The 15,942-nt window shown below is 41.8% G+C and overlaps 1 protein-coding gene across 2 annotated transcripts in view; it reads right to left on the reverse strand.

Moving 5' to 3' along the window:
- TGFBR2 (transforming growth factor beta receptor 2) overlaps positions 1-15,942 on the reverse strand; it is a 61,457-nt gene that overhangs the window by 7,393 nt on the left and 38,122 nt on the right. For both annotated transcript variants that reach the window (XM_066194089.1, XM_066194080.1), the window contains 2 exons: positions 10,468-11,267; positions 6,370-6,511 (listed from right to left, as the gene is read on the reverse strand). In XM_066194089.1, the coding sequence (XP_066050186.1) occupies positions 6,370-6,511; positions 10,468-11,267 (942 nt within the window). The remainder of the gene's footprint in view (positions 1-6,369; positions 6,512-10,467; positions 11,268-15,942) is intronic.

Consider the following 15,942-nt stretch of genomic DNA (forward strand, 5'->3'; position numbering starts at 1 on the left):
AAGACAACTAACTTTGGACTTTCCTCCAAAGCCTTAAAGTCAGACTGTAGATCTCACTTGTATGTGATGGCCATGAGACAAAGACTTTATCAGGCTAATGCTTAAAAAGAATAGCCAAGTTACAATAACAAACATTTTGGAAGGGATATTAAACCTTGTGCTTCAAATGTTCAGCATTCAGAGATTCAGCTGAAAACAACTGTGTGCAGCGCAGCGGATCACCCCACAGATGCCTCCTGAAGAGCTCTCCTTCCTTCTCCCTAGCCACGTGCTGCTGGCCACTTTCCACAAAATGCTCTGAAGAATGGCTATAGTCCAGAAACAAAATTCCCATCTTCTAAGACCCAAGGGCCAAAGTCTGCTTTGCTTTCTTTCCTGTACAAGAAGGCAAACCAGTTTCCCCCACATTAATCTGAGTCTGAGATTACTCAGCCAAAGTAAATTTACAAGACTTCAGCCCTAAAAATTGGGAAGTTGCCATCTTGCCAGTCAGACTTGGTTTAGCATGCAGCAGATGCACTATGATTATATTGCACATACCTGTATACTTTCAAAAGTATACTAACAAAAATATTAAAGTTCACTGGGAGAATTTAGATCATGTGACCTAGATGGCCATTTCCTGCACCATCTCCATCAGTCATGGTTTAGTTGTGGCAGTGGTCATGGACACCAGCCAAGGTTTTGAGATCTTGCAAGGTGAGGAGTCAGTGGAGTCCCAATATCCAACAGAGGGAAGCTGGTGCTGTGGTGCTGACTTGTTGTTTCCTCTCACTGATTTAATCTCAAGGTTGGTCAGGTTAATGAAATGGTTCAAGCAGGAGAAGGGAAACCCTTTCCTGGGAATTGATAGTTTCATAATATATTTTTTCTGTTCGAGAAATTGTTTGTAAGTTATCAGCATTCCTCTTCCAAATATAAAGATTAAATAGGTTTTTCAGGTTTGTTTTCTCTGTCGTTGCTTTGTTTTTGCTTATGGTAAAGAAGGAGAAATTGAGGCCAGATGCCAACTCACTGTAATGGCCTTTGACCAATACAGTCATGCCTTCCCTCAGTTTGAAAAGCATGCAGCATCTTCTTGCTATTTATTATCATGCTTCTTTTTCCCTTGGAAAGTAAAAAAAAGTCCACTAAATCCTCATGCAGTAAGTCATCCTAATGCTGTGGAATCTCAAGTGTCAGACACATTTTGCAGTAATAGCTGGTGTTATTCATGGATCATGTTTATGTGCTACAGTAGATGTAACAGATGTCAATTTGAGGTAGGTTAAGATGTTTGTGCTCAGATGCCGGTGTGTGGCTGTATACAGATGCTGATTCTATACCTCATGCCTTATGTGTTTCTTTCCATTGGTTTTTGACTGGTTGGGCACTAAAAATGACAGCTGGATGAAGTACCATAAATATGTAAGGAACTATGAACTACAGAACCCTTAGCATTCAAAAATGGCACACTTCCTTCAACTTTAACTTCCACCATTTAATCTTTATGGTTGAGAGCTGACTTACACTACTAACTGCTGTACTTCTGGTTTCTTTTGACATTGGCCTAGCTATAATTTTCAGAAAGGCTGAGACTGGATTTTTAGCTTCAAATAGAGACATTACTGAAAATCCATTTGTTGTGTCTGATGAAAACTTGGAAAATTTGCCTCACTTGTGGTCTTTTTTGACTCTAAGCTTTTTGCAGTGAGATTTTCTTTAGGTCAGAAGAGCATACCCACAAACCCTGTTAACACTTCTTTATGTGATCTGTCTTACTATTTTCTGTGGGACAGCTTCTCATGCTGGATGATGAAGTTTTATTTGCAGAATCAAAGCAGGAGTGAGGTGAAAGGCCAGCAGAAGTCAGCTGTGAGGACAGTCTACAGCAGTGAGCTTGTGTTTGGGAACTTCTAGGTCCCTTTGAAATGCCCCTTTACTTAGAGCTTATGAGGGGGAAGAAAGGATAAATCAGTTGACGATGGAGCTACTGTGACAGCTCATGCAAACACAGGTAGAGTCCTTCAGAGAGTGTCTTTCTTCATGCTAGAGGAAATTGTGTAGTCAATCTGCTAACTTGCACAGAGGGAAAATAATGTCCAAAGGAGAGGCCCAAAAGCTGTTTCATGGCCAAGTTTAAGATGCTGTCAATGGTTACTTCATAAATTTCCCTGTTGAGGGAAGGATGCATTGGGATGAGTGAATTCATTGTGCACACACAGCTCTTAAGTGACTTCGCATCTGATGATCAAAGACACAGTCACCCTTCTAAAGGTTTGGCAGCGCACGAGCTCTGCCATCAGGGTAGGCTTAGGGGCTGCTCAGTCAGTGCACAGTGAATCCTGAGGCAGGAAAGGAGCAAACACAGTGCACATCAGTGCTCAAAACAGGATGTGGTGCAGTGACACATGGTATGCACTGCCACATGGGCTTGTTGAAGGACAGCACATGCCACCTTACATGGAGCACTGTGGTGACACCTGGAGAATTTCCAGGACATGGGTGGCTATCATGGGGTGACACTGCGCTGTGTGAATCTACCAGCTAGGGTTGTATGCCACTACAAGCCAGTGCAGTGCAGACATGCCCTAATTGGGCTCTGCCTCACACAAGGAGAAATTTAAATCAGGCCCCAGCTGCAGCCACCTCAGGGCCCACTGCACAAGCACAGCCCTGCTGTACAGGCCATCTAATTGCTCCCAGCTGCCAGAAATGTCACCGCTCCACGTCAGTGTGACGAAAGCTGAGCATTTCATGAGGTACAGGATGCACAAATGTTGCCAAACTGTGGCTCTTGGCTGACTCTTTCCAAGTAAGCATAAGGTTAATTCTGATTTGATTCACATGAAACACAGCTCCGGTAAAGCAAGGCTGCCATTTTAAAGAAAGCCCTGTTACTATACCAAAGCCAGCCACCACTCCAGGCAGTACAATACTTCTCAAGCAACACTGCCATTTTCTGCGGGGTTTCTCTTCTCCCTCTTCACCAAACCTGTGCATCCAGAAGTTCCCTTTCCTCTCCTTCTCTCCTGCCACCCCCAATAGTCCCTCACCCATAGCAGTTGCGATACAAACCAGATGGTGTTCTTTTCTTTCTAGGAGGCTGTCAGAGAAATTACACTTGTCTCAGTCACCAAAGCTGTGTCACTCTGAAAGCAAGTGGTTGAGATGAAAATTGTATTTCTTGCAACGTGCAGCATCTGGTGCACAGCTGTTGTGCTGAATGAAATACCACGTTAACAGCAGCATGGAACTGTTGAAGTTCTCCCCAAAGTAGTATTGCTGAGTTTCTAAATATGCCTCTTAAATTATACTCTGGTGAAAAATCAGTCAACCTCGATCTTTGCCTCTGTCTCCCTTTCCCTCGTGCCCCATTTTCTGCTTCTCCATATTTAGCACAACAAAGTAACAACGAACAGCATGGCCTTTCTCAAAAGCCGATCCCCACCTGCTTATTTACTACAGCAGCTTCCCAGCATGGGTCGTGCTGCTGGGTATTTTTGTTTAAATGGCTGCTGACTGAAGAGGCCTGGCATAGCATGGAGGCTGTGTTTGACAAAGCTGCTGTAGTGAAAGGACCTGCCTGCATCACCTCCCACACTCACTGAACACCTGCACGCTGACAAATGAATCCCGAGAGCTCCCTTTGAAAAAGAAGTGAGTCCCTGTACCTCTACATCGCTGAATGGCAATTCGCCCCCCTTCCTTGCATGCTTCCCTCCCTAAATAAAGTTGTTAATGCTGTTGCCTCAGCTAAGACTCCCCTCTCTTGTCCTCAAAACTGCCCGGAGCTGACAGCACAGCCAAGCCTGCCCTGCAAAGACACAGCCTAGATCTTTTAGGCTCCTTTGAAAAGGCTGTCTGCAATCAGGTCAGCCTACTCTGCCTCACATGCAAAGACATTTCTCTCATTGCCAAACAGTCCAGGAGTGGAAGAGGGGCTTGCGTGAGCAGAGGCAGCTCCTCAGGAAGGCTGGGAGGAGAGGAGGGAGTCTCACAAGTGACAGATGGAGAAAGAAAGCAGGGGGGGAGCTGTAGTCATGAATCACTGTAAGGGTATTTCACCAGCTGGCTGCAAAGATAACCAGACTGCACAAACCAGGGGAAAATCTGAGAAGGAAATGAGAGTAATGGTGTGCTGTTGCAGCTCAGTACCAGTGACAAGCTAAGAGATCGATATCCTGGGAGTTGTGTTTAACTGCTTTAGCCAGAGATGCTAAGTGCAAGTTCCAACCCCTACATATCTGCCCTAGTGCTCCTGGGGTTTTGCTGGGGACCTCACCTCAGGAAAGATGACTGAAATAGGGAAATAAAATTCAAGAAATGTGTTTCTGGAGATGAGAATGACTGAGGGATGAAATGAATAGGGAAAATCAGGATGTGGGTGGGGGTTAAGCATCACTTGAAAGGGGATGCTGGGCCAGAGAAATATTTCCCTTTACTGAAATGACTTTAGCTCTTCTTCTCAAGGTTATAATGGGTCAATCTCCTCTAGATAAACATGCTGGTGATTTTCCTTCCTTATGAAACTCCCTTTATATCCTCTTTTAGCAGTTGCCTTCTGAGAACAGCAGCAATAAGGTTTGCTTTTGTTACAATCTTCGTTTTGCCCTACTCAGCAAATCGGAACAGGAAGGGACATCAGAGATAAAGGACTCCACAGTGAACAGCTCATAATTATACTAATCAGGTGAGTTCCTAAATGCAAGAAACAGAGACAAATCATGAGACAGGGCACAGTTCCTTTTTTTCACGTTTTAAATCTCCTCTGCCACATTTACAAAAGTGCTAATGAAAGGGTGAGGTTGTGCCAATGCACTAAGAAAGAGACATGACCACGATCCATTAAATATGGATAGGTTTGCCTTGGAATATGTCAGACTGAGGTTCAGTTCCTGGAGCACCAAATGTTTTACCCTTAAATGTTTGACTAGAAAAGAATTTGATGTTCTTTTCATGCTTTTATGCTAGCACATTCAGCACACATACTCGCTTTATAGCTTTCCTGGCAGGGTGCAAACAGGGGCAAATCTATCGCCCACAATACAGCCCACCCAGAAAGGCCAAATGCTGGTCAGACAGAGCAGGAGACTGAGATGAAGGCAATTCCTCCCTTCTGCACAAGGACATCGTGGTGCAGCCACTGTGCAGAGTGGCTTCAGAGACCTCCCTTGTGGTATCCCACAGATGCTGGTAGAGAAACAAGGAGCAGCTATGCACATCTTCCCCTGGGACATTGGTTTTCCTCCTGAACACTATGTTCCTCATAGCACAGTGCTCTAGCCTGCAAGACTGTCCTGTCTCTGCGTCTATGGCATCCCTTCAAGGTGGAACTGTGCCAAGTCCAATGAAAAAGGAGCCTCTGTGGTTTTGGAAGAAGGATAACAAATCAAATCACAGTTGCATATCTACTATAATATCCATATTAGTTACCTTTTACAGCCCCACTCCTTAGACTGCCTGTGTGAGCCCTGAACTGTGCAGCAATATTTTTTAATATGACTCCTAGACAATTCCAGCAGGCTGAAGAATTTTAAAAGCGACTTTGTCTTATTTTAGTTCCTGAAATAAGGTGAAAAACTCAAACATGGCAATATGTATTGTAGATATCCCAACAGCAACTTTTCTGATTTCTAGAACATACCAGCGTTGCATGCTGGGAATTCTGAGTCAACAGCAGGCAAAGCAGAAATGGAGATTTTTGTTACAGAAGAAACTCTGTCTATGAACAAGCATAGCAGCTTTTCCTGGGGCTGTTCTGATAGTCAGTTCCAATCATTTTTATTTTGTTACTATACTTTGTACAGCAAACATCCCTTGATTTCTCATATGGATGATCTCCTGCAAAATCACAAAGCATGGTGTGCAGCAGCTGGTGATTTTGGAAAAAAGGAAACTTTCCATACCACTATGATGCCTCTTACTGCAATTATCAATTAGTAAATGTGACACTTAACTGGCCCTTATTAGGTTTGAGAATTAACATTCTATGAAAGTAAATGGGAAGCAGTTATCACTTCTTCGGTTTAATATTTCAAATTGACTTATGTTTCCAATTATTTTGAGTGAGATCAACCAGGCTGAGTCAATCCATGGCTACTCCAGATGTCATAGGGAAACCAAACTTTAATAACCTTTAGAAGTGACCTACCTAAGAGCAAATTTATCCTTATACCAACTGAGGATCAATTTACTTGTGCGCTCAGTTGCTTGGTGTTCAAGCCTGCTCATGCACATGTGCATCTCACGCTACTGAAGGACTGTTAATTTGCAGCATTCAGATACAGTAGAAAACCTGGTGATAGTTAAAAAACCCACCCTCTCTCCAGACAGAGAGTATGTCTGTCTCAACATACTTTTAGAGAGAAGAAAACAGATGGCACTTACCTCCGACAGCATTACAGCGAGATGTCATTTCCCAGAGGACCAAAGCCATGGAGTACACATCTGTTTGTTTGAAGGACTCCATGTTCTCCAGGTTCATCCTGGACTCTAAAACCTCAGGGGCCATATATCTTGCTGTGCCAACCTACAGGAGAAGAGATTGGGGAGAGCTCATGAGCTGAAATTGCAATTCATGTTTTGGATTCCACTGTGATTTAACTTCAGCTTTCACAGAAACAGTGCCATTTGACATGTATCCAAAAATTCAGGCTATACTTGGCACAGGCCATATTTTCTGCTGCCAGGAGAATCTGGCATTGTCCTGACTACCAACTTACTTGCACCTCTCTTGGTGAGGAAAAAAAATATAGCCCTTTTTAGTTCCTTAAGCAAATAATTTTGACTCTGACAAGTTTTCTCACTTTTTGGCTATTCACAGATAAACTCTGACCTTTGGGCCTGAAGCAATTGCTGCTGACCAAGTGTCTTTCAGATGAGCAAGAAACACATTGTATTATATTGCACAGCATATTAGAGTGTTAGCTGTTTCTTTTCATGGTAGGCTTAAAAGGAGAGTAAATGCAGGCCTGGGAGAAGAAAGCAAACACACAAATACTGAATGCAGAACCACACATTTGAATCCAAACCAAAATCTGCCCCTTTGAAAAAGACATTCTTATAAACTTTATTCATACTGAGGAATTTTCAGCAATGACTTTAGCAGCTTTGCTGAGATCTAGATTATGATTTTGCATTACATAAGGCGAAGTTTAATAGTCTGTTTTTATCACAAGAAAGTATTTAAGGAAGAATTCTTGGATCAATCAACAGTTGCTCTCAAATGACAAACTCTTCACAGGGTATAAACAATGTATCCCCCTTGAAAAACTGCAAACAGAAATCTTCCATCAGGCAAAGACAGCTTCAAGTTGGAGGCTGGTTAATGGCAGAGAGGAACAAACACAAGTGGGTGATGCAGTAGGACACATGATTTAAACGAGCTGTTTACACTACAGCAATCACTCCAGAGCCCAGAGGCAAGCAGTGCTGCGAAAGATCATTTCAGTTACTGGGTCTGCAACTGCAAATGTACAGTCTTGAGAGAGCCCTGTGACACCCATTTTATAAGCTTCTGTAAACGTGTCTTATCACCTCAGGCCCAAGGCAAATGGGAAGATGTTCCACAAAAAGTGGAAAGTATTATAAGAAGACAGAAAGATCAAGAACATAGTTTCGTCATAGGACCTTGCAGCAGCAGAAAAATCTCTGTGTCAAAAATATCCAAATGGTTGTAGGATCAAAGCCTTTATAAACAGAGGACAGGAAAAAAATTCAGTGTGAGCAGTCTCAAAGTTAAGTTCCCTGCTACACTGACAGTGATGAATTAAAGGCCAAGCATGTGAGTAGCAGCTATACACTGAAGAAGTACTTCGGACAGCCACGTCTCAGCACCACCGAAGTGAGCACCAACTCCCTTCCCTACATAAAATGTATATATGGAAACACTGAAGCAGAGATTGTTCCTACCCACCATTAACTCCCTAGCACATGATTTCTTCCCCAGGCAGATCCTATCCAAAGCTTAAGAAGGTTACCTATGTACATGGTCCACCACCCCCCCAAACCTTGTTGATTTTAACAAGAGTTAATGATGCCCAAACACAGATCCCTCACATTCTGTTTATGTCCTTTTATCTGTATTTAGATTATTAGGTCTTTTGGTCAAAGACACTTTTCCTGTATCTGGAAAACAAGTGACTCCTGAGTCTCAAAGGCATTTTTAGGTACCTAAACTCTGACAATTCCGAGCTGGTTGCCCCTCTAAGGTCTGGATATGCTTCTTCTTTGCAAATACTAGTCTGCTTTCAGTTCTTGATTTTCCAAAACTTCTAGTGAGGAACCATCTCTCTTCCTTCACTGCATTATCATTTTTTGTGACATTTGAATCTTTTTTTTACTGGAAATCTTATATTTCTTTCAAGCTGTTGAGAGATGTTTCATGCCCTGAGCTGTATGAGTCAGAGAGGCAGTAGATATTTCTCTTTATCTGATACGGGAAACCATCTATTACAAGGATGCTGATACTGCTGAGGTACAGAACTGCTGGCCTTGCAGGCACCTACCAGTCCTTTGAACACAGAGGGAAGGTCCTGATTTATATGGTCACATTAATGTCTGCAAATACTAACCATCATGGATGACCAAGCTCAAAAGACGGAAAAGGTTCTAATGGGGGAAAAAGGTGGTTTCCAGCCTGCTATTGTATGGAAGGTAGTTGGGTAGATTGGAAAGAAGATGGTTTTGTAATCCCAAAAACTTGCCTTCAATATCAGTGTTTAAGGATGACCAGAAAAACAGTTAAATACTTACATTCTTATTTATTTCATTGAAATCCTGAGGTTTTCTTGAATTAAAAATTGTGTCAGCTCTATTATACATGTTATAGAATTGAATCTCCTGGTGGCAAGGGTTTGAGTCAAAGGGTAAATTTTAGAAATCATGCATGAGGCAAATATTGGTACAAGACTTCTTTAATAAAAGCTACAACACTGAAGCTGACATGTTGGGGAATTAAAGTGGGTTGCTCTTGTGTGCCCAAAAAGAACAAGGCCGAGGTTGAAGTGGAGTCAAATCAATTGACTCATACTCCTTGACACAGAAGAATGACACCAGCTGGGTCACCCCCAAACAGATTCACTGAAGTTAAACAAAATAAAACAGTCGGCCTCAACACCAGTGCCCAAGGACACCAACTCCAAAGCCATAACCTGGTTCTGGGGAGCCCTGTACTTTGTAATCAGTGTTGGTGGGGACTGCGGAAGTGGCAGTATCAACACTATCCTCCTACTTCCAAGTGACTCTGAGCAATGCCAGAGAAATCAGCATGCAACAACAGTCTGCTTTAAGCAAAGTGTCTGTGTGTGATGAATTTCAGAGTCTTTGTCTTGCTTCAAAAGGGACAGTCTTATGACTGACAATCTGGTATGACTTCATTGAACTCTAAAAAGATTTGGCATGCTGGAGAGAAATTATATGTAATGGAGTGGTGTTTGTAGTATTTTAAATATAGCTCCACTGATTAACATTCACTTCTGGCTCTGATTAATAGATTTTCTAAAAATGAGATCAGGACAGTTGCTTTTCAATAAAGAGACTTTCAAAGGCATAACTTCATGTGATAAACAGTAAAGCTCCTGTGAACTCAACAGAGCACTACAGACTGAAGATCTGTCCCTGAAAATGTTCTAAGCTAAAATATTACTTCCACGTGAGGTAAAAGTCAGTTTAAATGGACAGGCTTTGAGTGACCTATGTATAAAAATATAAATATAAAAATACACATATAAATATAGGTATAATTGAACTATTAGGAATTAAGTTAACAATGGTCTGAATTTATACTATGTGAATTTTCATTAAAAGAGACAATATTTAGTGATGTATGTAGTCTTCAATGCATTCATAAACATCTCTCTGACATCCCTGTCAAGTAGATGAGTATTAGCCATGCTCCTTAGTTGAAAAAACACAACAGGGCAATTATTTTTATTTTACATCCTTGTGTTTTCTTGCGTGTGGAGAATGTACCATCCATTAAAGAGGCATCTTGTTTGGAATTTTAAAATTATTATCTATCAGTAGTTATGTGATTACAGCTTCTGAGTACACAAAATATGCTAGGGTAGACGAAGATTGGGTTGAGTCACACAGAAGGGTAATGCCATCAGGCATGAAAACTGAGTCAAGACCTCACAACGTGAAGCAGACCCTTATTGTATTTGTGTGTGTGTGTGTGTGTGTGTGCATTGCAACAACACCACAAAACGTTGCTAACAAGCTCATACGTGCTTAGTATAAGTGAGAGGATGGTTGCATCACACAGACATGCAGATCTCCAATCATAGCAAAAACCTACATTGCACTTCTCTCATTGTTGCTTTAATGTTTAGAGCCTCTTTGTTTATAAACACATTCACATACATTTTTAATGATTTTAAATCAAAGCTGCCATAGAAGCTTAAGGTTTTTTCATCTTTTCAACCTAGGAACTGACATTACCTTCCCCCCCCCCCCCCCCCCCCCTTCAATCTTCTAACTTACCTGCCCACTGTTAGCCAAGTCATCCACAGACAGGGAAGGGTCCAGCCTCAGTGATAACCCAAAGTCACAGAGACAGCAGGTTAAATCATTTTTCACCAGGATGTTGGAACTCTTTAGGTCTCTGTGTACGATGGGTGTTTTGGGACGACCACAAGGTGTGTGATCACTGTGCAGATGGGCAATCCCTCGGGCCAAGGACCCGCCAAGTTTCCAGAGGTCCTCCCAGCTGATAATGTGCCGTGTGAGATACTCCTGCAAGTTTCCTTTGGCATGGAAGGCAGTGATCAACCAATACTGTTTGCCAAGATCTGTCTTACGCTCCTCTGCTGTCAAGAACTGGAGGATGTTCTCGTGCTTGAGGTTTACATCCGAAAAAATGTCTTTCTCAGTTTTCCAGGAAGCATATTCTTCATAGGAGAAAATCTTAACTGCCACAGTTTCATACTGTTCTGATGTGTTTTGCTTCAATTTGGCTTTATACACTTCAGCAAACCTTCCTTTGCCAACAACAACGTCCAACTCAATGGGCAGCAGTTCTGTGTTGTGGTTGATGTTGTTGGCACAGGTGGAGCTGATGTCTGAGCGGTCATCGTCTAACATAATGGCACAGACATCACTGCAGTCTTTGTGCTTCTTGGGCTTAACATTCTTCTCCCATGCCTTGTTGAGTTTCCTCTTTTTATGAGTCCGGTAGGCATAAAAGATAACAATCACAGCAACAGAAATCACCAGTAACGGGACAAGACTTATGATTGTGACTTTGGAAATTTCATCTTTCTCCTCTGGCTTATGAGGGTCATCTGTAAAAGACAGAAGGAAGGCATGCATGTAAGTTATTAGTTTGATATGTACAGAAGACTGTCAATAATTATCATTTTTATCCAGAATGCAATAAATTATCTTCTCTACTAACAGCAAATAATAAAAATTGTCACTGCTTTCTTGCTTCAAGATGTTGTTTTGTATGTAGGCCTCTGCTTACCAGAACTTCCCTGTCTGCTTATTTTATAAAAAGCCACAACTGAATGAGTAAGAACCGAATATAATTTAGTAGCTTTGTTCTTCTCTTAGGCTTTTAATACATAATGGATGAAACCTTCACTTTCCTGAATACAATAGCCAAAGTCTCCCATATTTACTCTGTCAATATATTCTTGACACAACTGATCCTTTAACCACTAATTACTAGAACACATTAATTTTTCTATAAATAAACAATGAAGCCCATGAATTCCCACCTCCTCAGTTACTACTCCAGATGCAGTATATTTTAGCAGGGTTCCTGCAAAGCCATCTTCAGGAAGTCAGTTCACACACTGTACGAAAATATTTAGGCACAATATGTATGCTTGCTTACAGACCAGAAAAACAGAACTCATTCTCATGCTTTGATGTATGTGAGCATTGCTAGAACAAATTCAAACACCTGCATGGAAGCATGGATGCAGGCTCAGAACGGTCACCATGACCACCACACTCCAGGGACTTCTGCATGGATTTATGTATCAGAAAACTTCCTCTGTGAGTTCCTTGCTGGCTGTACACTGCTTTTCTGCAGTAAAGATGTTCACTCCGAACTCCATACCTGGTGCAGTGCACAGGCCAACAAATTCCTAAGTGGAACATATAGGGAATAAAAGAACAACAGGCACCTATCCTAGAATAGGGATGTGTTCTGGGAAGAGTACAGACTGTTATCCTCGAGGTGAGAGCTGCCCTGTCCCCTCTAAAAACTATGTTCTAGTTCAGTATCTCTTAGGGAAGATAACCAGTTTAAAAGGGAAATGTTTAGCTCCAGGAAGAGATTAAAGGGGAGCAGAGTTTATATCTGAACCTGATTTGATTGAACACATGGAAATTTACTCTCAGTCTCTTTCTTCCTTTGAGTCAGACAAAATGTATTATCTTTGTATGAAGGAGGGGATTGTTTGGAAGAAGCCCTGGGAGCCTAACCTGAATAGCATAAAACAAATGGAGCTGCAACTACAGTTAAGCAAGTGACTTGTGGTGGCAGCATGATGCTCTGGCGGATGCTTACAGCCATATCATTGACTCAGGCTCTGTGCCTCAGGCCAAATAAGTCAATATGAACAGGAAAAGTTTAATAAGCTCTGAAGGGCAGCTGTCACTATCAACATTAGCCACAAGCCTCTGTTTCCCCTACTCTGTGCCTTTCAAAACAAGGGTGAGCAATGCTAAAAGGGATAGGGTAAAAAGTTCACAGTTAGAACAAGCAGTACCTCTGACCCTCCAATTTCACTTGTAATCACTTTTCCATTGTAAACCCAGCTGGTAAGCAGCGGGAGCCAGCAGCTATTCAATGGCAGGTGATAGGGAATCTGAAAAGTATAGTCTTTTTATTTAGAAAAAGGCTTGAATCCTGAACCAGGATGTGCTTCCTCTGTTTGAAAGGTTCATCAACCAGATGTGAGTAATTAAATCCTAGCCTCTCTCATAGGGTTTCAAGGAAGAGGAAGTGCCTTCCTAGCACTGTCATTCCCAGCCTTGCACAGGTTAGTGACGTGCACTAGCAATACCTACAAAGAATGTATTTCCTTCATTTATGCAAAAGAATTTTTAAGGCAATCCCTCCTCCCAGACCTATGCAAACCACAAATCCTTATTCTCCAGTGATTTCTCTTGACAATAAAATGTTAGTAAATTTTAAAAATATTGAATTTTAAATGAAACCAATACCTAAAAGTTCATCACAAATTAAAGGCAACTCTTCTGTTTTTCAGAGGAGAAGAAGAAGGAGAAAAAAAGAAGCCGAGAAAAAAACCACTGTGTTTTTATGGCCCTTATGGGAGGAATATATTTAGAAAGTCAAATGTCACTGTCAGTAAATAGATTTGCATTGCTTATTCCCTTGTGCATTCTTTGTTTCTAGAAAATCTGCTTTATTAAGAACTTGGGAAACACCCTGGTGGAGGAGAATTGACTGCATTGTGGGATGGCTGTTTTGGAGTTTCGGCTGCAAGCAGGTCACAACTACATGACACAACTATGATCTGTATCAAACAGAGAAAGTAATTTTATTGAACATTTGGGGTTCTGTTTTGCTGGTTTTGGTTTGTTTTTGTTTTTCTTGACCATAGAAAAGCATGCTTAAGTCTCGACTCTGCTCTTGGAAGTGAGTAATATGTAATCTATATCACAGGGTACACTCTTTCACAACGATGAAGATGTTTCTTTAGGGCCTTTAAGTCCTTTTTCTTTGCCAAAGAGCTGCAGTATGTAGATCAGATATTTGAAATACAAATATCATTCAAAATGAGTGACAAAAGCCCTAAGATGTATTAGTTGTCTTTCAAATTCCTCCCCCCCGCCCCGAGTCCAAGCAGTTGGAGGTAGCTGGGTGTATGTTCAGCTCTAACTGAGGAGAATCTCACCCAAAGTCCCTGCTCCTTTATTGCTATGGCTACCTGTCTGAGGATCTCCAATCATTCCTACAATGTCCTAGAGCAGGCTGTATTATTTTGCTCTGCTGCTGAGAACTCTCCAGCAGAGTTCACAGCTCCTTCAGCCCTTCCTCTTTTTGCACAAGAGAAAGCTCTGCTTGTGGTGCAGGGGGATTTCTGGGTAGAAGGGAAAAACTGTTGATGTTGCAAATGTTACTTGAAAAAGAATGTGAAAAAATTTTAATCAAAGCAGAAGCTGAGCAGTTTGGCCGCTTCCCCTGAGCACTGTGTCATCCTGCAGCCCTGCTGCAAAGTGACACATCTGCATTGGCACAGTCGCTTGGAGGAAGCAGAGAAGCAGGGGGTGAAAAGTACACAGCTGCACAACCGCACCTAAAGCAGCAGGAACAAAGGCTGTGCTAATTTTCACTATTTAAGACACTAGGTAAATCCCACTCAGCGTTTGGGAAGTGCAAGAATGAGCACGTATCAGTGAGAACTGTGTCAGGACTGACAAGGCTGAGCTCTAAGCTTAGGAGGGGACCAAGCTGCCTGACAGGAGAATGAAAGGGGATAGCAAGAGCAAAGAGCTAGTGGCACTGAGGTGTGTCCCGAGCAAGACATTCTGGAACTTCCTTTGATTTTCCCTGATGGCATGGGCAGAATCAAATCAGCCATTCCAGCACAAACTAAGGATGGGATACTTCCCTGCAAAATCTGTGTGCAAAATCAGGACAGGATCAAAATTCAGAGCATAGCTGTATGTTTGCATAGTGGCTAGCCAACATTTTATGGCTTGACTACAGGAATCTAAGAATAAATATGTTCACTTATAAATAAATACCTATGACTGAAACCTCATAATTTAAAAAATGGGAGTCCAGCTTCCTCTTTCTGAGCACTGGTATGAGCAAAACCTGGCTGCACAGGCGGGCAAGGAAATGGTTAAATGAAACAGCGTTTCATGTTTTGCAAACGTGCTCCTAAATAACTTTCCCCACCCAGAACTATTATTTGGGTGGATCAGTCCTTTCTTAAGCTTCAAAAGAGCCTATTAATATAGCATAACAATAGAGAAGTTGAGCTAAAAGAAAGTTTCCTGTATGCGGTTTAAACTAAGAACAAACCATCTGCATAACCCTTAACACTACCTTATGCCTTGAGGGAATAGTGCTCAGGTGCCAAGGAAAATGGAAACACTATAGTACAGCCCCTGTTCAGCCAGAGAGCTTCAAAGCACAAGAGCTTGCAGATTCTTTAGGTCGGTTTTCATGCCTTTGATACAACTTTAGTGTCACTGAACTTTGTAAGGAATAAGTAAAACAATGGCAATGAAATGAGGACACACCCTTGAATGGCAGAGCAGCAGAATGCCCAGCCAGTACTGACAGAACTACTTCCTTGCTGTCTGCTGCTCCTGTGAGCTCTAAAGCTGCTGCCTATTCAACTGCTAGTCAAAGCCACACAGCAGAGAAAGAGTATATTTGATATAGGCAGAACTCAAGTTAAATATATCGACACTGATGTATTGCAAGCTTGTGCAGTGTCTTAAAAATTCCCAGAAACACCAAGTCACAAGATGTGGTCCCAGACACAGAACTGTGATCCGGTTATTTTGCAAGATCCCAAGACACAAAGCAGCCCTTTGAGCTGACTGGAGGAAAAATCCATTTTGTAGAAATTCTGAGGTTTCAAAGTTTGATTTTAATTCCTCACTGGAATGAAAACCAACACTTTCTGAATGCTTTTGCTTGAACAGAATTTCTGTTCAAATGTTGCAATTTGGCAAGAGATGCATGTGAGTGCTGAATCCCCAGCAGTGAATGGACTGGTATGAGTGGGGTACAGGAGCTTCAAGTTCAAGACCTGCTCTGTTTGAATCAAGGGAGAGCTTTCCACAAAATGGGAGTTTGAATCTTGCATGTGTAGTGATTTCCGAGCAAGGTACTAGGCAAAAAAAAAAAAAAAAAAAAAAAAAAAAAGCCTGCCCATCTCTGTAGTACTTTCTGGATGAGAACTAGCTCCATAAAACGCTTCAACTTCAGTGAAATGAAATTTACTCTCAGCAGCTGTT

The sequence above is a fragment of the Chamaea fasciata genome, unplaced genomic scaffold (genome assembly GCF_029207755.1).
Source record: "Chamaea fasciata isolate MVZ Bird 193981 ecotype frontalis unplaced genomic scaffold, bChaFas1.0.hap1 SCAF_1, whole genome shotgun sequence".
NCBI classification, from domain to species: Eukaryota; Metazoa; Chordata; class Aves; order Passeriformes; family Sylviidae; genus Chamaea; species Chamaea fasciata.